This window comes from Homalodisca vitripennis, chromosome 1 (assembly GCF_021130785.1).
Source record: "Homalodisca vitripennis isolate AUS2020 chromosome 1, UT_GWSS_2.1, whole genome shotgun sequence".
NCBI classification, from domain to species: Eukaryota; Metazoa; Arthropoda; class Insecta; order Hemiptera; family Cicadellidae; genus Homalodisca; species Homalodisca vitripennis.
In genome coordinates, this window is record NC_060207.1 from 60,741,076 (window position 1) to 60,767,713 (window position 26,638).

General features: G+C 33.1%; 2 protein-coding genes across 2 annotated transcripts in view; one reads left to right on the forward strand and one right to left on the reverse strand.

The window, feature by feature from the left end:
* LOC124362725 (insulin-like growth factor 2 mRNA-binding protein 3) overlaps nt 1–26,638 on the reverse strand; it is a 27,148-nt gene continuing 510 nt past the window's right edge. The window contains exon 2 of the mRNA XM_046817462.1: nt 1–463. Within this exon, the coding sequence (XP_046673418.1) occupies nt 115–396 (282 nt within the window). The 5' untranslated portion in view covers nt 397–463 and the 3' untranslated portion in view covers nt 1–114. The remainder of the gene's footprint in view (nt 464–26,638) is intronic.
* LOC124362717 (protein henna) overlaps nt 22,878–26,638 on the forward strand; it is a 17,693-nt gene continuing 13,932 nt past the window's right edge. Inside the window, exon 1 of the mRNA XM_046817439.1 lies at nt 22,878–23,016. Coding sequence (XP_046673395.1) covers nt 22,990–23,016 — 27 coding nt within the window. The 5' untranslated portion in view covers nt 22,878–22,989. The remainder of the gene's footprint in view (nt 23,017–26,638) is intronic.

Genomic DNA, 26,638 nt, shown 5'->3' on the forward strand with positions numbered 1-26,638 from the left:
TCAGCATCAAGCCCAACACTTTATTAACATCTTGAAAAGAGTATAAAAAGAAAATCATTGTAAAACAAAATTGTAACAAATCAGCGTTATTTCTATGGTCTTGGCGGTGGCAGGTTAACTCTTTACCATTTGGTCCCCTCCTGATTGAACGGGACTGCGCTTCCTCGTGGTTCCGGCAACAGAGGGTTCCACCTGTATCTGGGTTCCCAGGAAGTTGGCGCCGTTCAGCTGGTCGATGGCCTTGTCGGCTATGGACTGGTCAGCGCAGTCCACGAAGGCGTAGCCCCCGCGCTTGATCAGGATGGTCCCGCATGGCAGGTTATTGTCCAGGAAGAGTTGACGGAGTGTGGCCTCGTTGATGTCAGAAGGAAGGTTTCCCACGTAAAGCTTACTCATTTTGATCCGGTGGTAATTTTCCTTCTTAGATTGAGAAATAATGATGGATCAAACTGCTACAGACCTACTGAAAACCAAAAAATTCATTCAATACATAAACGCCACAGTCATTCGAATGTAAACAACCATAAACCATAATCACCTGTTAAATAATGCACAATACTAATGTTGTATCGTCATGAGCGTTCATATGGATCTGATGTAGTTGAATTAATTAAATAATTCACATAGAGGAGTTTTTGAATAGCCAATGAGTACTTCCAAGAGGTTTTCAAAATCATGCCAGTATTCAGCCTACACTGGAATTTTAATTGCTTAAGAAAAGGATTGTATTCTTCTGTTTACGGTAGATGTATAGCCTACACGTGTTTATTATTATACAGGTTGCTATAAAAAGCTATGAAATGGTTTAGAACTTGAAGAAATATAAAACTTTGCATATTAACATATCAAATCCTAATCCATCAACAACGACGCTTTGGACCATTGCACACCAGAGGAATATTTGAGAATACATTCATGTTGAAGATGCATTTTGAGGAAGCCTGGTCTAGTAAAATAAGATAAAATAACAGCACTAGGTGAATAGACAAGTATGTTTATCCACCCATAACAGGAGTTATGAAATACAACTCAATTGCAGCCATCGAGGTCCTCTTGGACCATTCATTCACCTTTACAGTATTAGCTGAAATAACTCTGGGGGAGGATTTATGGGCAGTTACATAGGAGAAATATTATCGGTGGAGTCCTACCGTTATTAGACGACCACATTCTGAATCTGCCTAATAATACTATGACTAGTGAGTATGATGTTTCTAACTGTTATCATCTAGAATTGAGCACCGAGAAGGAAAGGTAAGAGAATAAATCAAACTGACTAAAGGGACCAAACAACAAATACCATTGTTTACGGACCAAACACCGACTCTCCAGACGTTATCAATGATTATTTATCAGGCAGAGGTTCAAATCATCGAAAAATGCGCACAGTTCGACCCCAAAAGAAAATATAGTATACAGGGCAAGCAGAATAAGACAACCGAATTCTCATCTCATTAGCTTTTATATCGTGTGGAACTTAAGTAGACCCTTGAGGCTTTCAAGCTTCGTGCAGAAAAGCTTACAGATTAGCCAGAAAAGGAGCTTGAATACACCTAAATGATCTGAACCGAGAGACAGTCTAAGCACTGCTTTCTTAAAAGGGAAAGAGAGGAAAGCCAAATAGGAATTCCTTAATGCTTGATACAATCCAAAGAGCTATTAATTTTGTGGTATATGACCGTAGGCAATACGAGAAGCATATCAGACTCAATACAAGCGGTTCAGAGTATTAGCGAGCTTTTACAAACCAATTACAACTCAAGAAACATTTTTGAAAGCTTGGTGTAGGAGCAGTATAATAAGCGGCCACCAACACAGTCGAATCACTATCAACACTCGAATGACAAAACTATCGATTCAAAACGAGTTAAATGGTGTCAGACATGTTTATCCTTTAAAGTGATAACTTTAACTACTACGCAGCTCAAACTTAGTACAGATAAAGTTGTGTCATTTCCTATCATCTAAATTTCATATATTTCTTTTACATATAAAAATATAGTTTCCATATAAAATATAATCTTAAAAGTCTATAACGTAATTCAGTTCAACATTAATGTTCCAAATTAATTGAAGCAAAGTTAAATCATGTGATTGGTACTTGAGTAGTGGCCGCTAGAGACGGAAAATACTGTTGTCAATAATCTATTACAAAATCACTAGTTGAGGTATTACTTCCAGTTCTCAGATCACGTGAGCGCTCGTAAAGGTTATCTTTGAACTTTGGTACTATTAGTAACATATTTACGATAACCTAATCTAAACCTACTTATATCGCATAATAACATTCCATAGTGTAATATTTTCATTCCTAATCTCATTGCTTGTACGAAATGGCCACGGCTGTTACTAGTTACCCAGTATTCTTAAACCAGAAAGTTGTTACTAGAACACCAAATCATTCAGCCCAGCTGTTACTGAAATAACAGTATCCCGGTAATAGATTACTACCGAATATCCTGTTACTGACACTAATAGGCTTACTGCCCATATGTCATGGAACTATATTGTTATTTGAAATACCTAATACGTAATTTAGTTCGAAATTTTGTTTTCAGTATGTTTAGACAGACATGAATGTCGAGGATACAATACTCATGAAAAACGATGATTCGATTGTGGTGGTGGCCGCTTTTTATACTGCAGCCAAGAATGTTTCGTGGGTACTGTGAAGGTGAACAGAAGGATTCTAATAATTTGTTAGTAGAACTTGGTGTACTATCAATGAGAATAGTAAACCCTAGGCTAGCATCAAATAGAAGAGCTATCCAGTCTGGACGCAACTCATGTTCCTTGTGGAGTCAAGGCTGTCATAGTTGCTACAGATAGGACTTTCCCCAGTAACGCAGGAATAGTACATACATTGGATATTTTAGGTTATGTTACCTTTCTTCGCTCCTGGCTCAATACAATACCATCGTTGATTCTGCACATCCTTAGAGAAACGTCTCAGTAAAATACTAAACAATAAATATTACAGTAGTTTATATGTCGTATAAATAAAACAAGTCCTAATGATACGAGAATAACGTTGAAACAATATTTAGCAAAAATAGATGCCTTTTTAAACTAATTATGTTAAAATGACCGTTCATAATATATCAATACTTCTAAAGATAGTATTTAGCACCCTGTATTGATCGTTTACAATAATCAGTATCCAATAACCAATATTAAGCACCACCACATTTGACTGGAAAAGTTAAAAACGTTTTATGAACAGGTGAGAGAGCGCACGGAATAGTATTGTTGCTGCACGGATTTTTCCGTTAATCCAGCAGACAGCTCAGTTCCCTATCGGCACAAAATGTCTCCTCAGCGAGTGGCGTGCCTCGTCAAAGATGCATGAGTCCATCACTGAAGTTCAATCTCCCATCTCGTGGTGCTTTCGTTCTCCTGCGTACTGTGTGTAGTGTCGGGGGAGAGCGAATATTTCGTATTGAAACATTCTTACCAACAACTTCAGAAAATACAAATATCTGAAAAATACAAACATTAGTGTATTTATTAATATCAAAGTGTGGTCAGTTTGTTATAAATAAATTGTTTAAATACAACACACTCCCAACAACAAACCATTATTATTTATTAATTATTGTCAGATTTGTAATAATTAATCCCATGAGACATTTATGAAAGATGTTCATGATTTATTACATTATACTGTAATTTTTCATGAGACAACAAATGTTAAAACTAAACAATTTACAGGGCAGTCAAGATGTTTGTGATTCCTTCATATAACGGGGTAACCTGAGCACAATACTAACTAACCGGAGTAGCTATATTAGAGTATTCATCCATAATGTACGTAATTACTTTACCTGTATGCCCTTGTATCTGTAAAACAATCACCTGTTCTTTGGTGATTCTTTGGATTCAATGGTAATTTACATTGATCTTAACTAAATTGTAGATGATGTTCATATAGTATATGTTTTGGAATTGTGTCTAGAAATATCTTCGCAAAATACCATTTTTAGGCAATGTAGAAAATGCAAACTAAGCTATAACTATCTTGAATAAACTGTTACTAAATAAGTAATATCTAGAATGATATGTTTGTAAAATATAAATGGTATAATTATTTAAATTCACTCATAAACAAATTAAACTAATTAAAGTAAAATTATTTGACAAGCGAATGGTTATCTTACTTTAATTAAATCAGTTATTAAAATTGTACTAATTTTTGACAAGAGCTTAAGATTTTACAAAGTTCAATTAGGACGTGACTTACAATAAGTAATATTTAAATCAAGACTTTATTTGATCGTGTATCCTTAATTTACCAGCAATTTAAAGTTTACTGTGAAACAACTATAAACCACCTATAAATCAATAGAAAAATACCTTAGACTTCAATTTATTCAGACCACAATAGAAGCTAAACATCGCCCGCGTATCGCCTTTTGCTGTTATGACCTTTATGAAATTAAATAAACCAAAAATTTGCATGGTTCGAGAGACCAGCATAATATACATCCATAACCATCGATTATAATGTCAATTTTGTTTAAGACACCCACAAGTACGATAATCTTTGTACCTAATCTCTTACATGGATAGAGAATTCAAAGTTACAACACAGTAATTATTGTTTCCGTAATCAATACTAATCAATAGAAGATCTCTTATTATTTCCACTGTATTAGTAGTTTTACATCACTACTCACAGCAGCATTGGTCGGCGCCAGTCTGGGAACTTAATGCGAGTTGAATTGATATCAACTAACGAACCTAATAGACCCCCTGCAATTCTTGATTAGACCAAATCTACAGGGGATCTGATGTCTTCAAAATGGAAGGCGCCGTTTTCATCCACGAGGTGGTGATCTGTCGTGTGTATATATTTATAGAAAACAACTCCTTCTATTAATAAGGGTTCTGTAAAGTCTGGTCCTAGTCATACACAAAAAAGTTGTGTTAAGTACAGTCTTCGCTGAAGATTCATACAAAATGTCAAGTCCATAGTTCAACGCATTCACTGAGGTATCTTAAGGGGAGACTTCACCCCAATATACCGCCCATATTAAAATAGGTACTTAAATGCTCCGTTTTCTCAGAAAATATAAAAGCTATGACTTTGACTTTAAAATGTTCAAAATAAATTAGTTACATTACTACTGATCAACGTTTAGCTTTCTGTAACAATTTTAAAGTACTTAACTTTTTTATTCATATTTTACTTTTGGGCTTTTTGGCTGTTTGGATTACCTAAAGTTTTCTATTGACTTCTATGTTCCAGTGATCATAATAAAATATCCAAATCATGATTAACGCATAAAAATATTAACTATGTTTTTCTTTTAGTTTTTGAGAAAATGGTGTCATTTATCTGAAAAAAAAACGCAACTTTCGAAAAATGATAAAAAAAACAAAAGTATTATCGAAATTGCTTTCTTTGCATACCTGTACTTCAAATCTTCAAGGTCTATTGTGTTTTTAATAGTCCCCACTATCCATCTTCAATCTTTTTCTCGTCTTTCTGTCCTCGCTTCCTTTATCAGCTGTTTTATGGCGAATTCGGGGTTTTGACTTGCAATTTTTCGACGGTTTTCATAGAACCTATAGTAATTTTTCAACGTCACATTCTATACTTTTTCAAGACATTCAGACGATAAATCTAACCATCATTATAAGTACAAATTACATCACCAATATCTTCTTTCACTCATTTTTTTTGTACGCGTGACCAAAGTACCTTATTGAACGATTCGTTACAGTTCATGCCATAATAGCATTGATAGCCATTATAATAGGTTCATGAGAAGTTCTGTGCTTATATAAGAAGAATAAGAATAAGAAATATTTATTCCATTTGAAAATAAATACAGATATAAATCATAATTAAAAACTCGGAATTCTAGCCATCTAGACAGGTGGCGATGGCTAGCACAGTTTATCAAACAACTAAATTGGCATACAACAGTCTATATTTGACACTTAAACTGGCGGTCCACTGCAGCGCCTACTATATACACACAAAGTATTTACACAAAACTATTAAGTCAAAACTAAGAATTATAGATTATTTCTTGTTAAAATTAATACCCCAGTAAGTACATATTTTCAAATTTTACGAAACAGAAATAAAATATTATATATTCTAAACTTAATGCTACCATTTTCAATGTTTCATCCACAACATAACATTAAAATTGGAAATTAAAACATTAATTGGAATGTTTTTATAACATTAATTATAACATTTATATGTTATAATTATAACATTAAAATTAACGTTAAAATGTTATAATTATAACATTTATTAACATAATTATAACAATTATAACAAAAATTATAACATTAATTGGAAATTAAAATTACTCCCAAGATGAAGTATTACATCATTGTATAATACAATTTTAATTTACATCGAGTTTATAATATATCACTGAATGATGCCTGTTAATTCAGTAATTTCATCCTTTTCCAGCAACCAAATTCTAATTTTTTTTTTTAATAAATGTTTTTTACAAATAATTTTGATTTGGTTTGGTAGCAGGTTAAACAATTTTGGACTTAAAAATACAAATGACTTTCTAAAGAATGACTTATACACTTTTGGTCTTTTGAAAAGACCTTCTGAAGCAGCTCGCGTATAATATTTAAACTGTTTATTATTGTCATCACCACTTCGCATATAAAACGTTTTTAATACTTTAAATATTCTTCGCTACTTCGCTTATATTCTTTGTTGGTGGATTTTTCTTTGAGATATCCGCACCAAAACCTTGTCGCATAGTGTGCTGTGGTTTACCGTCAGTAGACAATATGTTGTCTCGGTTTCACTCAGCTTTCCCATTTTTACACGCCTTCACACATATTCCTAATGCCACTTATCGCCTATAAATGTGGACTTTTCAGATCTTGGCTATTCATAGTGAATAGTCATAAACTGGACTCTTAGGCTTAGCCATGATCCATATTGCAACGTACGAACGTAATTCCAAAGTGCAAAATATGAAAACGTGGCTGAATGTCGACCACCAGAACTGCAGATTCTGCGCTAGTACGGTTATTTTGTCCAACTCTTCTGTACCTGAATTTGTTACAAATTAAATTATCACTATGCAAGTACCATCCTATTTTCTGTCCTCTACCATTTGACCCTATGTATTTATACATCTGGTAATGTAAACAAATATTTCAACCTATTGCATACAGAACTGTTTAAGTCAAACAATTAGACAGCGCGGACAAAAATGTTAAACTCGTATTATGATCATAAAGGCTACCTTTTAATGGCTGTACTTTATTCAAGAACTGGTCTGACTGTAAAACATATAACATTACAACTATACACGATTCCAGGAACACGCAACAAATGTAAAAAGCGAGAAAAATTTAAATATCCAGGCTCAGGAAATCTTATTTTGTAGTGGTAGATTTGTGAAAAGATGGTCAGCTGATTATGAACCTGATAGCACACTCTACTTACTAGATATCGTGGTTACAATCAGTTCGGTAAAGACCATCGCCACGTTGTCAGATCTAACGATAATATTTTATAACGGTTTATATATATATATATTTGTTATTACATATCATACTTGTGTACTCGGTATCTTAGTATATAAAGTGCGAACTAATGGTTACGGGAAATAAATTTCTATTTGTAAAAGTGTAACGTTTTTTATCACATAAGGAGATAAAATATTCAAAAACTTCTAATTTTGTACTTTTTTCCAATTTAAGAATGGCAACTAAATAACTGAAAGTACACCCTGTTAATCTATTATTTATCTTATAAAAGTCAATTCTTGTTCAGTTATTAAATATAGGGTTTTTTTACTCAGTGGTTAAGTTATGGTGTTTACTACAAAAATACCTGAGTGTTTGACGGTACGAAGAAATAACTACCAAACAGCTGACATTAATTCGTTTTTGTAACCAACAACAATTCTATCCTAAACGAAATCTTCCTTGACAAAACCAACATCGCTACCAAATCTCGCGCCACAATCACGTGACAGAGTGCCCACACCCGAGCGCGGGCTTTCCAATCCGCTTCACAAACAAATCCTCTTCCCTCTATCATTCAGTGTTTGTTTATTAAGTTTTCAATTGGCTGTCACGAAACGATCTGCGGGAGCGTGTTTCAGTCCTGCACAAAAAAGAGAAACCGCATCAAAACGCTAAATTTGAGCGAGCTGCGATGTTGTTATTTCGATGTCGAGTTGTACATGTGTAATCAGAGTTTGCTGCAAGACAGGAGTTTGGCCAGTTCATTGTGTTCAATTCAAATTTATATTATTTCCATAAGTGCAGTTCAGTTTTATTACTGTACGTTTTAATAACTTTATTTTATGAATAGTTTTATCTTGATTCTAATGAGTTCACAAAATTAGTTGCAAAATGTGCACACTCTTACAATTTAAGACAGCATCTAGTAGAGAAGTTGTATTGTAGCGCAATAATGACCACCGACCTCTAGATGGTTTGGAACATCTTGTACTTTGTGGAAGGATGCACTATAACAGCTCATTCGGAGACTACTGCAGCAACAATTTTTGGGAGGTAAATAACGTTATACTCGTAGATATGGAGAGAATGTCACAATGGTCTTCAGCGACCCACCGGTGTTTGGGGACTTCTTGAAGTCTATATTTACATTGTTTAGGAAGGTTGCTTTCACCACTTTTAATACATACCTTTAAGCTGTATATTCATGTCATAAATATATTTTTCAAATATTTAATAAACGTGAGCTTTCAATATCCGTCTTATCACCCTAAAATATTACGGATATATCATTCATACGTGAATCATTACTCCCATGCCTGAACCATCACAATAAAAACCATGTTCTTTCCATGTTTTAGATTATATGGTCATCTTCAATTTTGCTATGAAGATACAACAGTTTATAACTTACTCAAGACTACGCTGTGGTTACTGATTACCGCAAGAATAATCAGACCCGATGCGGAAATAAATTGCGCATCCTTGATTAATTTTAATCGTAAAAAATGCACCCTTGTAAAACAGCGCCGTTTAAAATATAATTGTTCCACTCCTCTCCACAAAATGGACGGTTAATCAAAACCACGCCAACAGCCAAAACCATACATTTCTCCGGCGCTTGTTTTCCAATTCGGCTCACAAACAATTTTCAATCCTTTGTCACTCAACGTTCTTCAGTCGGCTGTCAACAAACAATCTAAACATTCCCTATTAGTGACAGGACACGAAAGATAAAGTTATATCAACACTGATTGTATATTGGTTTATTTTGATATTGTCATTTCGTTTTTGTCTTTGTAGCTAAAATGTTACCAGCAGCAAATCTGGTTATATTTTCTAAAAGAAGGTTATAATTTTACACTCTATATAGTTATTTAGTTTTAAATTTCAATGATATTTTTCATGGTTATTTTATATTACGGCTTTTATTGATTTTCTGAAACACATATGGTAAAATTAACCTTTAGTATGGGTGAAGTAATAACGTATCAAAGATAAACAAATACATTCTTTCCGAAGAATTTGTAATTTAATTTTAATAAGGACACTGATATTTATTTAGCGTTATTTTAGAGTTACGAATTCTTGTAAACAAGAAATGTATTGATAGAGTAGTATGATTACTATTCATTTTTTGGATCTTCTATGAAAATATATATGGCAGGATAAAAATGAATAAAGTATTAAACAGTCTACAAGTCTGGTAGAATTGTGCAGAGATGTCATCATCATAATGCTGAACAACGTGGTTCAGTATAGTTGATAAACGACAAGAAATTAGAGAACAGAAATTGTGTTTTAAATTGTTAATTATTCTATACAGCACTGGATGGTGTACACGGCTGGATTTTTGTTGTTAATGAGGTAATCCTGAACTAGCAACTGAACTTTTTATGATTTGATACAACTGAAACTTTTATGATACAAGAGGTGATGAGGAAGCTTATCAAATACCTTTGGGCTGTCAATATAGATAATACCAATCTGACCTTGTATCTCAATCAGTGTCAACCACTGATAAAAATGAGGACAAGTCTGTTACAAACGAAAGTCCATGGAAAAGTTAAGGTAAGCTTATAACCCAAATCGGACATTCTCAAAAATATGTGACTCCATCAACAAAATCATGTCCAAAGTGAAGAGAGTTCGAATATACTGTTACTAGTTTCTCGTCTATTCCAAACGGAATTTATCTACACACAACACCAGAACAATGAGCAATAATATGTGCGATGATATTAAATATACCTATGATTGTAAAAACGTTAATACCCATGGTTTGGTATTTATAACGTATAAATATTGTTTTGATGGCTTACTGAAGATCTTCGACTAATTCGAGTTGAGCGGAAGGTCGACGTTTTCCAAGCTGCATAATCATATACGTTGTTCATCTCAGGTTTCTCCCAGTTCCTGGTTAAAATACTAATGATTTTCCTTCCTTGAATATGGAACAATGGTAAAATTGATAAGCCTGTAATCAACACTGACTTTTTAAACCCAAGAGATAATGCTCCAGAAATGGGTTATTTTAGGATTCCAACATGTTTGTAAAGTCGTTTCCACATTTCTATAACGTTCCCTTTTACAAGAATCCAGTTCCAATTTTTCTTCTCTTCTGATTCTAAAATAAATAAAGAAATCTTAGTCATCTACGACTCCAGAATGTTTAAAATGTCCTATTGCGTGACCGATTTCTGTTAAGCAAAAATAGTAGAGTAACTGAAAGCTAATGAGGATAACTGAAAATTGGCTCTTGGCTCTTTCTTGCAGAGTAATTTATACATTATGGATGTGACAATCGCTGAGTCAATACCGCGGCATTGACATTAGGGAAGAACATTTGATATAGCCCATTTATAAGACGAAAACTGAAACTATAAACTTAAGTATTTTTAAAATTAAACAAAGAAGGAGTTCAGGTTTAGAACAATTCCATTAACCAAATAATGCCAGGAATGGACATGTAATGAGAAGAATTACCACTATCTTCATTCTCGACCACTACAACAATACCATAGTGCTCCACGGGGTGATGATTCATTTGTATGAGATCTTAGACATTCTGACATTGACTAAGCTATGGCAGTCAATGACATAGGAAAGCTATAGCTATAAATTCCTAACATATGAAAAGTATCCATTCCACTTATGACTACAAATTAAGTTATATAATATCATGATGATGAGTGAAAATATCCCGGAACAAGTGACAAGTCACCCATGATCATGTTTATGAATCATTATTTTTCCTTAGTGTTTCAATTTAAGAATCAACTTGGTTAGGAACGTAAATAAAAGTAAACAGTAATTAGGCTATAAAATGTACCAGTTCCATCTTTCTCACATTTACGTTTTTGAACTCGAAAGCCACTAAAGTTCATTGTATCTCTATTTGAGGGTAAGTGGTAGAGAGGATTTTATAGCCCTAACATAACCTAAATCGTTTGAAATATCGTAAAGATGGTTTTATATCGTTATCGATGGATCCCGTACCCCATAAATTTCCGAAGAATGATTTTCTGTATACTTAATGTAGTCGTTGCAAACTGTATGTTCAGGTAATGGTTAATTAAAAAAAAAAATACTTTGCGTTCACCTCATACCAGTATACTATTGGTATACAGGTACATTATTGAAACCAAGTTACATATGAATGTCAAGTTTAGTCTCAGTTCATGTACATATTAGTGTATCGTCTAAAATCTGACGCTGTCACAGACTTGAGTCCTGGAATCTAGAGTCATGTTCGTCTGAAGAGATCCATAATTTGAGCTAAACTCAAAATTCATATTGATTCAACCACTCTCACCAAGTGACATCAGATTTTAGCATGGACTTAATATATTGTCATATAAATAACAATACAATAATATCATCTCATGTTACATTGATCAAAGACTGTCCCCAATAAGTTAGCATCAGTGCACGCCAAACAACCAATATTTAGAAAAAGAATTTAACTACCCCTCTGCGGAATCCATGGGATAAAATCATTCCAATGTGTGACGTAGTGAATGATTAACTAGACGAGCGACACTCTTGTGCAGTTTCGCTCGGAGTGCATAATGCGAAATTTTACTCGTAATTTACTTTACTTTCTATAATAGTTGGCTTAGTTTACAGTTCGATTTAATTACTTAACTTAATGGTTCGATTAAATTTCTACATAAAATGTTAATACGCTTTAACACTTTATTATTTTTAAAAAGTTCCACTTCAATTTGTATTCCGTAAATCATTTTATGTCTCTATGATGTGCTATGTTAATGTTTTGGGTCTCAACTATAAGCAAGACGTGGCCAATATTTTTTTTAATAGAATACAAACGTTGATTATGTATTCTAAACATTCAATGTACTTTTTGATGGTGTCATTGAATGCTCACGCAGCAACTAAGAGATTCAGCTTAGTCTCGATGGTGCAAATATTTTTTCTGAATAAATGTTTACTTAGATTAAATCATATCCTTGTACACGTTAGACCATTTCTGTACCATAAATATACATTAAAAAAAAAACGCAACTGGTTGATGGAAATATTCCATTTAGACAACCCATACAGAACAAATAAACCCTCACTGATATGTGTTATTTTGAATCAAAATCCTGTATTAGTTAAAAGTGCCTATTAATCTTGTGTTATATACCTATCAATAAACGCAATCAACATTCCTGTAGTGGTTGTATAGGAAAAACGGAATTGTAACGGCGGCGGAAAGGTACCCCGACTGCTACTGCTCCACCCCACGACAAATGCCCCAGTGCCAGTTGCCGGGATAATGTGACCCGCTATTGTCGCCAGCATTAGTGGCGGCCTGTTCATTACCTGGCTTTGTGTTCCTGGAGATTACCACTGGAGAATTAATTAACCCTCCAGCTTCTTAGAAGTTACCTTCAACAAAGCAAGACCATTTATCAAAATATTCTTTCTGTTTCCGTTGCAAGTAAAACTTAATGCATGCCTCCCTGCTACTGTCTTTTTTAGATCTGTTCGTTATCTTTACTTTAAACTTTGGCTTTAAAAGAAAACAGACTTGCGTTCATATGGAAATTGTGTTGCAGCTGTTTTGGTCAATATAACTAATTTAGTTCGGTGGCGCGTAGATAACGCTATCATATTTAAAATTTTGTTTAAAGTGTTGTAATCCATTTTAATCTTGTGGAGATGACCTCATTTTTATAAATTGAATTTATGTTCATAATATTTTATTATTGTCAGAATTTACTCAACATAATATGTTTGATTCCGTTCGTAGTATACTTATAACCACGGGGGTTTCACAGGAAAATAGCGCGCAACCACAACTTTCCAGTGCCAACAGATCTTAGCATTGGATGAAATGTCTCCTCAAAGAATAAGCCATACCTTGTTGAATATTAACTAACAAAAACCAACCACGTAGAAGAGTTTATGTCTGTTTTATACCTGCGAGTAAAACTTACACCGGATACAGCAAAAACCTACGTGTTAGTTAACATTTACCACCAGTAGATGGTCAGGAGTAGCACAGCACTAATCACAAATACATTTAGAAAAAGGAGAGATCGATAGGTCTATTTTATAGCAGAAGAGCGTTGTTGGAGTGGGTGGGTTAAAGTCCCTTTAGTGTTACAGGTTTTGGTCAGCTAATCGTGATGGATATCATTAAGCCTGCCCGCTTTGGTCATGAGATGTTGACACATAGTTAGACTCCCCTTTTTCCAGTACTACTTATAGTGGATATAGGTAGGTGCCGGCCCTGACCATCTCCATCACCCATCCTGAATATGTTTTCATTCAGAGGACTCAGAGTGCATTATTGAACTAATTTAATGATATTTTAATGTTGACCTTAACGCGCATGTTGATTGGTTGTTTTGACAGTAACATGATTATAATTTTGTAATATTATTTAACATGAACTCTTATTATGAATATTATTTTTTTATTTTCACTCTAAATATGGCAAAGATTAGCAAGCCAACAGCTCTCTGAGGAGATATTTCATCCAATGCTACGATCTGTTGCCACTGGAAACGTGGTTGCGTGCTATTTTGCGGCGAAAAAAATGTGGTTATAAATATAAAATATATTACGAAAAGAATTAAACACGTTACATTGAGTAAAATCTGACAATAATAAAATATCATGAAAATAAATTCAATTTAGAACAATTAGGCCATTACCACAGAATTAAAATGTATTACACTTTAAACTAAACATTTAATATAATAGCGTTATCTACACGTCACCGAACTAAATTAGTTTTAACAAAATATCTGCCACACAATTGCTATAGGCATGCAAGTATGTTTTCTTTTTAAATCAACTTTTAAATTAAAAACAACGGACAGATCTAAAAAGACATTAATTAGAAAGACTACATGAATTAATTTTTACTTGCGATGGAAACAGAAAGGTTGCTATACATTATAATATTTAATTATTCTCTCTAGTATTTGAGATCACAACATCTAGAATTTTGCTATTTTATCATATACACTATCTCGAGGGTTGTTTTCCTTTAATCTTCATCAGAGCGCGTATTTCAAGTACACTGAACACTTATCTACTGTTTTGATTTTTCACTCAATGAAAGAGGATTGGTTTAGGATAATGACAGCATACTTCTTATTAATTAAACACATTTTAAAGTGTACAAAGTATTAAACAAAGTTTATTTTCAATTAAATTTAGGATTGTGACATGACAAAAATTCTAGGAGTTTTTATTTTCAGTGTAGACACGAAGTATAAATGTGAGTTGAACGAATGTGAGTATAAACTACGAAGTTGAATTTTACAGATCATATTTTATTTTTTAATTAGCTCAATTACTTGTAGTAGTTTGAAGATACGGTTCTGTAAACGCTAAATCTGCTGCTCCAAACGTTGCTGTTGCCTGCCGGATTGTGGCGGTTCTGGAATTACTTTCTCATGTTTTATAATATTTTTGTAATATTAAACTTCAGTAAAGAGTTTGATTTAAATGAAAAATGAATATCAGCTGCGTAAAATAATAAGAGGTTAACGATAAGTATTTATTTGAAACTATACAAAAAATTTGGTACCAACTAATATAGATATAGCACATAAAACTATTTGTAATCAGCATACTATGATGACTACTTGACAAAATAAAATAAGATGAAATTATTTTTGAAATATATTGTTGGATAAAAAATAGTGTAGTGGAAAAAATTAAACAGGTTACATGATTTCACCGTGTTAAACTATAAACGGTGAAGGACTGGTATGCCTCGCACTCTGCGGCCGCCATCTTTGTTCGGTGTGGCGTACAATATACGGCCACCTTCAATCACTTTGCCCTGTGGTCGCTGGTGCGTAGCAGGACTGAAGGTCCTGCCGCAATCCACACTGATAGCCGGAGGTGTTAGTAGATAAGATTAGATAGGAACGTTATGTAATCCAACTATAGTAAAACAAGGTAAATCCACAGAAACCCCCCTTAATATATAACTATTAGGCCTACAGTGGCTTTCGTATAATTTAAAGACTATGAAAAGATTTTTTACTGTTTTAAAAAATATAAACAAAAGCTAAGAAGAAGATTAGTCTGCAAGGATTAATTAGGGATGCACTGAAAGTCGGAAAGTTTGAAGCTGTTTTGTAGCAAAGTATCATTAAAGGAGGGAACGATCTCAGCGCTGTGCTACGATGCGGTGAAACATCAAAGCTCCGACAACAATACTTGTTGAACAGATGGCAATTAAATTCTCTCGCTGCTGCTCATTGCAAAGTTGCTTATGAAACAATATTAACTCCACATTAACTGTTTGTTACATGTTAGTTTATGCTTCTCTCTAAGTGCCGTGGAGAATGAAACCACGTAGAAAATCACTCGTACAGTGTACATGCACTTTGGCTCAAACGATTCAAGTTTTAGCCTTAATTAAAATTAAATCTGAAATGTAATTGAGCTATGTACACTGTATACAAAAATGTTTAATAACTAATTATTATTATGTTAGATATTCAATTAACTAATTTAGAAAACAATAATGATTTCAACAATTGGCAAGTTTCATCACATCTTTTACTTAAATCCATGCTGAGTGTGATCCTGAAAAGTCGCTTTCGTCACGTGTGATCAAAAATTCCATTACATCCTCCGCGACGCGCTACGGCCACGGGTCCCTTGAGTTTAACATTTCTCTCAAACAACTTAATTTCGTTCTCACCTCTCCCTCCCGTACAGCCACATCCCTCTGCTTTGCCATTTATTACAATCACTGCCTCGAATGGTTTATACCTTCGGATTTGTTCCAAGCAAAAGAATACGATTGCATTAAAAAAAACATTGTAATGAAATTTGGAATACGTTTTCAGAGCACATACCTGCGGCTATATACAAAACCCTGTGTAATTTATTGAATAGCTCCCACGAGTTCAGTAGGCCTAACACTTGAACTATTTTAGATCAATGTAGAGGAACTCTGGAGTCGAAGCACATAACTTTCTTAGTGAAAGACTTATGATGTAATATGATCGGGTGCTATGATCTTTTTGAAATGATATTAGTTATATATTACTTATCAGGAACCATTTTTCGTTGTTCGTGGTTAAGAGGATCAGAAGTTGAGTGAAATTGTACGAGTAATTCTTATTTCAGGTTTGCTCATTTCTGGTTCGAATTAATTATATTTTCGACATTGTTATTTTACACCGAGAGACAATAGACCTAACTTATATACAATTCTGTAGTGAGGTTAGATTCAGTAACAGTCCAGTATTTTTAATTTTATGGATATAGATATTGTTATTGAAAATTTAATACTAATATCAACATCAATAATAGTCGTACTAACACATTTCAATACTTACATCATGGTAATTATCATTCACCCCATACTATATTGGAGTCCTATGATATTTTTGAAATAAATAAATTCAGTTTTCAATGTCAAGGTAAACAATAATAATAAACGAATGGATATCATAAACATTATATTTGTCATCAGCTGTTATGTAAGATTTTTTAATTCTCAACAAAGTAATAAAGTTATAAAAGGAGAAATACAGATTTATCTTATATTTAGACCGTGTGGTTGCCTAAAACTTTAAAATGATCCAATTTACGATTACAACATTTTGTAACATAATTTTTGGGAAAAATATATGGTGTATTACACTATAGGCCTACATACTTGGGAATAGGAACCCCACTACAATTATGTCTACTTCTACACTTGTATTCCACTTCGGGTAGGGTGAAAAATCCTAACTTCCCGCTGTGCCCTACTCTTCAATAGACATATATTGGTGCTAAATCTGTTCTTTGTACTTCAAACGGTTTTCGAGATATTGTATGAACAAACCTACGTTAAACATACAAAGATATGAACTTTTCAAACTGGCCAGATTTACTATAATATTTACGATTGGTTTAATTCCATAAGAGAATCCTCAGTATTATTTTTTAGAAAGAATAAATATCCGTAAACCTGATACAATAAAGTATATGTTCTTGCTTCCCAATATATGTTTGTTATCCATCTTCGTTCAGTCTAGGAATTATATCAGTATTTATGTACCTAAGCAGTATCGTGTACCTCATCCGTGGAAAATGAACGGGAAATCCCCTAAACGATTTCTTTCATAAAAATTCCATTTAGTGCCTGGTGATCTGCTTTGTGATTCCACTTGTTATAATCACGGACTCATTGCGGTCGCTTGTTTCCTCGAATTGAAGTCACGGAGGAAATGGTTTGTTGAATCATGGTAATGCCCCGTCCTCTGCTTCTGTTCCCTCAGCTACTGTAAATATGCCGTTCCTCAATGTCTAAGGAAACGAAAATCAATACTGTCATTATACAATATTTTGCACAAATCAGTTTATTACATTTAACGGGCTCTTTCAATTAATATTTAGTAACTTTGGACACCAAGTTGGGAATTTTCAATACTTTGAAGCCCAGTAGGGAGTAAGTAGCCCGGGGGTATTTTTGAAATAAGAATAGACATATCAGGGTCCATAAGAATGCTCATACAAAATTTCATTACAATCGGTTGAACAGTTTACGCGTTAAAGCTAACAAACAAACAAAGGCACTTTCGCATTTATAATATTACATGCGTCTTCGCCCACAATTAGACAAACTTAGAGGAACTCCAAAGTCGAATTTCATAGCTTTCTTATTGAAAGCACTTGTGGTGTAATACGATTGGGTCCTATGGTATTTTTTAAATGGAATTAGTCATAGGCTATATTACGCATCAGGTACCCATTGTCAGATACCTTATTTCAGGTGTTGCACTTCTAATTCACATTTATCATATTTCCAACGCAAAATTGGAATTTTCTATATTACCCCGAGAATATATACGAGTAGGCTATATGAACACCTACAAATAATATTGCAATGAGGCTAGATACAAAACAGTAATAATTTTGTAATAAGGTTGGATTAAAAACAGTACAGTTTACTAAATTGAATGGATATAGATTTTATTATTGAAAATAAAAACTAAAATCATCAATAATACTTTCATTATGACAATCATCATCTATATGTACAGTTGAAACATATTATGTATGTAGGTGATGTATCTGTATTTACGGTAAAGTACATCTACTTGCTTCCCGATCCACGTTCGCTATATCATATCCTCGCTCCAGTCTTGAAAATATATTAGTATTTATATACCTAGGCAGTACCGCATGAGGCATAAGGTATAAGTGAGAAACGGATGCGATATCTTCTCACGACCGAATGGTTTATTGAATCATGCTAATGCCCAGTCCGTCCGATTTTTCTTCCGTCAGCTATTGTAAAAGAATGTATGTCTAAGAAAACAAATTTAATTAACAATTTAGTTTGTTAAATAAAAATTAAGAATAAATTAAATGGGTTGCCTTATTAATACGAATCCTGTTACTTTTTTATGTGTTCACTCTATAAATGTTAACAAATAAAAATAATGGTTAAATTAATGAAATATATGGTCGTGCTGTCATAATACAATGTTTACATAGAACAGTTTACTAATTTAACAGGCCATTTAAATTAACACTTCGCAACTTTAGAGACCAAGATGGGATTTTTTAACTCTTTAGATACCAGTGGGGCGTATCCCGGAAGGATTTTCGAAATAAGAATAGGCTTATATTCATCCCAAGGACCATAAGAATGTCCATGTAAAATTTATTTAAGTACAATCATTTTAATGGTTTACGCGTGAAAACAAAAAAGGCACTTTCGCATTTATAATATTATTAAGATTATGATTAGGGTAGGTAACAAAATTATCCATTTGGCTTTATAATCGATGTCATTACAAGATAAAATATAACCCTGGTTTAGGTTTTGGACGGATATTAAAACGTAAGTTTTTAATTCAATATTGTTTGATACACACTATTAAATTCTCATGGTTATGTGCCCGTATACTTCTGGGAACATCCAGCCGAGTTGTCAAGATGCAGTATCAAATTGGGCTTATACGGGTTAAGAATACGAACTTTATACAGTTACTACAACAGAACTAATAATCGTTGATGTTTTATCATACTACAGAAATTGTTTGAAAGAGCTTATATAATCACGCGACTCTCTCTCTCTCCTTAAAGGTCAGTTCGTTATCAAGATATCGTGCGGACAGACAGACAGAAATACTATATTTTCAGTTCCTCGAGTGACAAACTTCATTAAAGCCCAGCCAATTAGTTCACTGGAAATCTATTTGTTCTTAAAGTTTTGGAAGCATTTAAATTGGATACAAAAGTTCACCTTTTGGCAAGATTTAATCTTTCGAGGCTGTTTTTATAAACATGTCTTTCTTGTTCCATTGTAATAATGTATTTCCTAAGCCTTCACTAGAAACATTTCTCTACCGATGATGGCCTTGACTTTCCAGTAGTGGTCAATGTGAAAACAAGTGGGGAGGTGTGAAACGCACGACAAAGTGTAACACTAGAATTGTGTTGTGTTACAATGAATGTCGGCCCTGAGCTAATATGGGTCCTCAGGGGCTCGTAAACCGCTCCTGCACGGCGCTGACCGGTGAAATATGCCGACGTCCTCTGCGCGGCGTCGCGTGGCGTCGTGGCGCTTCAGAGTAAACAATCACCAGAGTTCGTCAGCATATTCTGTACTATCAGAAACAATACTGACGTCCAGGCTTAGTGCAGTGTTATCATACAATCAAATTTGTTGTTTATATAGTTGTAAAAATCCTAATTGTGCAGGAACGAAAAAAAATCGCATTGAACAGGCTCAAAACGCAGTACTGACGAAATGTGGAGGTGTCGAAAGGGTTTAAAACTATCAAACGATCGTTATTTTCTCAGGTAACAGTGTTAATCGTGACACACTTAAAATCAAGCTTCAAATACGTAAACAAAAGTTAATCAGTGTCTATCAAGTTAAAGGCTATATGGCGACTTGCATTCTTTTTGTCTCGTTTGCTGAAGAACTCTTATTTACGTGCCTGACGTTTGGTTCAATGTGTGTAAAGCCAAAACTTATGATCTGAAAAATAATAATAGCTTAACCCTTTTGATTCCCTCCAATTTCAACCCCCACCAATAGAGCGACATAGATCAATTCTTTCTCGAAGAAAATGCATCCATTGACTTCACGAAGAACTAGGTAATGTAATACAATGCATACTGGCTGTAATTTTATTATTACACTTGTTCATGTTCAAGTGTATTCTTATATATTTAAAAAGGGTAGCCTACAATATAAATTACATACATATCAATGAGTCAGACAGGTATATTTTAACATAATTTTTTTTAAAATTATCTAAAATGCTCTTGGTCTAAAAAGTTAAGTTTAAAAAGAAGGTCTTTCTATGTGTATTATTTTACAACTTAAATTGTATATTGGAGAGAATGTAGAAGGTATATTGTGGAGAACTTTTATTCATAGAATATTTAATTATTGTTATGAAACGTATGATACATGTTTATCTTGTTCCAAAGTTTAAATTCTGTTATATCTTTGGTGTAAGTCAATTAAAGTTAGTCTTGTTGTAAACTTTACAATAATAACAAGCTTAAAAGTTCTCGTGACACACGTGACAATTTAAAGCGACAAAGTCGATGATATAAATGAGGAAAAGGGCTGTATTCAATCAAACTGAATGATATGTTATTAATTAATCAATGAATCACTGTTCCACTGATATCTTAATGACGATTACTAGCAATTTCAGTGATGGTTTGGTGATGATATGCTTGTAAACACTGAACAATCTATCTTCACATGGTGATCAATAAAACATATGTGTAATCTATTGACCTACTTCATTTTGCGAAATATGGATCGTTGCGATACTCATAAATGTATGAGAACACGTTGTTCGAGTTGATGATTTCGTAAGTATATGAAAATCAAAATAAATGTAAACACAAAATAGCAATTCTCACTAATGTTTTGGGGAAGAAGTGTTTATTTATTAGTTAATAAAATGACTACAGTTTAATTTTTTACTTTCTTTACCATTGCTCGTATTTCATGTCATTCGCTTTCCGTATCTAGACTATATTTATTTAACATAATATTAATAATTTATTAGAAAAATGTTGACCTCCTACTTATTATCTATTCCTACTTTTTTGTCTTTTATCTAAATGTTCAATTAGTAGAATATTATTGACTATATTATTATTAATATACACGTTAACCCTAAATCAAAACATCGTCGTATTCCGATACAAACAAACCTGCAAAACCTCAGTTAAATAATTGTTTGTTATAATAATGTGAAATAATTATTAATAATAATGGAAGTGATCAAAGAGGTGATGCTGTTTAAAGGGCTCGGAAGCTACATTAGGTTGTTTGGGAACAATTTTCATCATCCTTAGTTATAAATTACAACGGCGATTCTTTTTGAGCTTGGAAGACCCAGTTACATCAAAGGTGTAAGGAAATAACTACTTTGTTTATAATATTATATTTTTTGTTCATATAGTGTATTTTCACTCTTTATTAGTGGTCTCTGTTTTGTTTCCTATCCCTTAATTTATTTAGTTGGACTATAAGCAATATTGAATCGAATTAAATTGATTCAGGTATTTATATATTACAATCTGTTGACAAAATTATATACAGTGAAAAGTCCCCACAAAAACTATGGTATGTGAGTGGGGACAAGTACCTTTATCTTAATTGCCATTGGTATCTTAATTATCATGAATAACTGTACAGCACCATTACTCAAATAACAAACTGAAATCTATTAAAATTATATTTGGCTGTTAGATAACGGTAGTTGATGTGAGTGGACTTCAACATTACTCCCGTTTCTAATAATTTACAGTAGTCATAAATGTTATAATTTTAGCAAATTTATACCATAGTAATTAAATCGATTTATAAATTATTTATGATTAACAATTTTTTACTCGGATTAAATAATTAATTATTTGTACAAATCCGTTAATGAGTCCTATACGTCACTCATGTATAATTTGAGTGTCTCAAACCTGTGGGGAATGTAAGTGATTGTGTAGTAAGTGGTATAGCAAGTAGCATCTTTTTCAAAAACAGATCTTTATAAATATCACTGAGATAAGTCCTACAAACAAGACTGTATCATAATGTCCGCATTCCCGTCCCTGGTGACTGAGTGGTCAGCGTCTCAGGTTATCATCCCAGAGACCGGGATTCAAATCCCGATTGCACATTGAGTTTTTGCACGGCAACAAATAAGTATCTGAGCTTATCCTTAAGGAACCAATATACTGTTACAGATATAACTTCAGATCATCAATAAGTTAAGAAATGCATCCACTCAGTCAATGATCCGATCAAACTACCACAACCTCACGTCGTGAGATCTCCGTGATCGACTTTACTGCGACCTACTCTTGTCGATAAGTCTTGAGCATGACATCACCCTCAGTTACCCATCAGCTGTTTACAAGTTTAGGATGAATAGTGCCAGTGTTTGCTTATCTGGTATCGAACGGTTCTAGGCGAGGTGACCAGTTGTATTTGTAGGCCTGCAGCAAGCGGTTCACTCCGGAGACAGAAGACACAGCCTTGACAGAGCACCACTCAGCATGGAGAACGGCACTCTCACGGATCAGGTAAAGGCTTTCGATTGTGTACCTTCCTGTTTTTGTAGCTGTCAGCTCCCTCTTCCAAACATTACTTTCCCTAATAAAAAAATAATTCTCTCTCTATGTAAACACCTTTTCTTGTAATTCCAATATTTGTTTTAATAGCCCTATGTTCAAACAGCTCATTTTAACACTAAGGTGAGTTATAAAATAGTATCACGTTTCGTTACAGAAGAATAATTACTAAACTATAAAATGTCTGATAATGTAATACAATATTTTGTGAGGTTTTTTTGTATCGTAATGAAAATTATCGTTCAATACTCTTTCGAAAGTTTTATTGTGAGGCTCGATAACGGTTTTCATGCTCGCCTTCGCCTTGCGCGTAAATGTTATCTTGCTCGCACTTTCGAGACTAGTAATGAATATACTGTTTTAATAACCTGTCAATGTCGAGAATAATAAGTATAATAATACACTTATATAAGTATACACTTATATAAGTATATTAACATACACATTTAAACAGGTGACAGTAGATGTTTGTTATTAATCTGTCTAAGTCAGCTACGTCGTGTTACGAGCGAATATTTCCTTTATCTGGGTTTATTTTTATTGCAATTTGAATCAAATACAATAAAATGCTACAATCTATTACATTATAATTGTGTGAACTGAAAAGCTGAGGACTTCGACTTTAGACTTAGGAGTTTTCCACATTGGCCTAAAGTAGTTCAATCGTTACTAAAATCGTTGGAGCTATTCAATAAAATATCATGTAATATTGGAGAAAAATTCGATAAATTTCAGAAGTACTTTTAAAAAGCAGATTTTCTTTCCTACTGCGGGGCCCCATCTTTAAACTTAAATGTAAAATGAATCAAGACATTGTAATGTATTTCAATGACTATAATTTATCTCAGGTGTGTTTAGAATGCCACTTAAAAACATATGCTCATGGTGTCACTGTTTTTCCAAATATAATTGCGTGCGAAACAATGGGTAACTGCTAGTATTTTATAAAAATAATGTAGTTAGCAATTAAACTCTTAATTCACAAATAAAAATATATTTAAATGTCAACGTGTTTATTAAAAAAAATTATTCTCATAACGAAAAGAAAGAACATTGGACATCACTTACGAGAAAAGTACAAAAAATCTTTACAAGACTCGTATTTAATAATTATTTGGAATGCTTCTGACTAGTTAAAAAAATTAAAATATCAGATTCTACAACACAAAAATGTTTTTAAAATATTAAGACAACTATTTATTGTTTTATTACACAATCAAACAGATACTAAACAATGAAAAAGAACAAAATTTAGGTACTACAACTTTTTTTTTCGGAAAATAAACCTGTTTAATTTAGTTTGCATAAATTCTTTACAAGTAGTTTAAACTAGTTTACATGTAAAAATTTTTTTGGAAGTATTGATTTTAAACACTAGTTATTTGAAAGGATAATAGGATTTGGGGAATTTGCTATCGTAACAAAGTCAGTATAAAATTACAATTCGAAAATTGAAATCTACCATCTTATTTAGGTGTACAAAAGGCCCTTTGACGTTGAAAAACTTGAAATACATTAAAAAATTGTAATGACTTTATAAACAAATAATAACGGTTTTAGTTAAATTTCGTGCAATTGTTCTGTTTAAATGTAAAGAATAATGTTCCTATCAGTTTAGTTTATTTAGTTAATAATTTATAAACATTTTATAATTTTCTGAAATGGAGCTGACTCATTTTTCATCCATGGAATAAAAGCTTAAATTATTTTACCACTATGTGAGTATTACGAGTAATTAATTTCTTGACGAGACACAATCTAAACTACCAAGAGTAGGTTGAGGCGGATTTTTACTTTTGAGGAGACGTGTTTACACAAGAAGTGCGGTATCGAACATCAATCTGCTAATTAAATAATTAATTTAATTTTGTGTTATAGTAAAGTATCTCTCTGAGATTCTTCAAGAGGTAAAGTTTGACTTTAGCAGATCTTAGTTGTATTGAAAATTAACCCATTACTTTATAAAGTGATGAAAACACATTTAATATCTACTGATTAAGCCAAGTCCATAAATATAATGAATACCAGAGTGTTAAAAAGTAATATTCAAGATTTCAAGTTAGGGCGTAGTCCGGAAGGATTTTTGAAATAGGAATAGGCCTATGTGTCAATCAGGGCCTTGAGAATTTCCATCTAACATTTCAGTGCAATTGGTCCAGTTGTTTATACATGATTGAGTAACACATAGACAGACACCATTATATTGTTATATAATAGTATATATCGGCTAACCCATGTGTTTTGTGGTCAGTAGACTTTATATTCCACGTCAAATATTCCCGCAGACTAGAACTATATTGTACAAAGCCTACATTTATTATGTAATGTTATAGCACTTTTTAAACATGCAGACCGTAGCCTACCTCTGTACCAGAGTCAATTATGAGTTTCCAAAAAATACCAACTGTCAGCGATAGCACAACCAATGTTGTCATTATCAAGGTCCACTCGAGACCACCAAGCTGATTTCTTATTGAGCCAGGACCACCACAGCTGGTTTCTTATTGAGCAATCAGTTCACGGCGTGGCACCCATTCCTACCGCAAATTAGATACTTTTGCTAGTTGAGAATCCACAATCGAGATGTAATACTACTACGATCACACATACTACTTATTTTAATACTACTTTAAAGTGTACCCGTCCTCAACTTTACTTTTAAAAACTTTCATTCCTTGCCTCAATTTCAATGAATAAAAGCTTTTGAGCATATCTTCCGAAATAAAAGTTTTTACTTGTCCATACTGTACGTATTATTCTTAATAATGACACATGCCCTAATGGTGCTGAAACAAAATCAGCAGTGAAAAGGAATTTATGGCGAAGCACAATGTACGAACAGTTTACAAAACAAGTTTTGCACAGTTGCCACAAGACCTCGAATGATGCAGCATTTAAGCTTCCATTAATAATACAAATAATAATAACAATAACCACGCATTTCCTTTTATAGCATTTTCTACCTATTATATCATTATTCTGAGTTACCTCCATCAAAGATGACATTTCACATATCATGCCAGACTTTGTAATAAAAACATTTACTAAGCTTATTAAATTAAAATATTATATATATATATATATCAATTTATAAATCTATACACAGGGCTACAATGTACAAAGAAATAGGTACAGTGTACACCATTAACCGATGTGTCAAAAAAAAATACGGTCCAAAGATGGGGTTGTTAATTACTCCACTGTAAAATAAAATAGGCTTTTGGCGTAGAACTAACTTAAAAACCTGTTTTCCTGCTCTGTATAAAAATAATTATTTCGAAGTCGTGTAAAGTTAATAATTGTATGTCCTCCAAAAGAATTGTTCTAACAAAACATAACAAACTAACATTTAAAGGACAATATCGTGGACACTCAAATTAACTCATTGTTTTATACATCAAAATTTAAGGTTTACAATACGAACTGGATTAACTAATAAAAAATATATTTCTTGTGTTTAAGTTAACCATGTATCTCCTCGTAATTCTAAATATAATTTACATATTATATAAATTTCTGTTTTAACAAATTATCATTATTTTAAAATTTAAGTATTTTTATTATAATCACCATT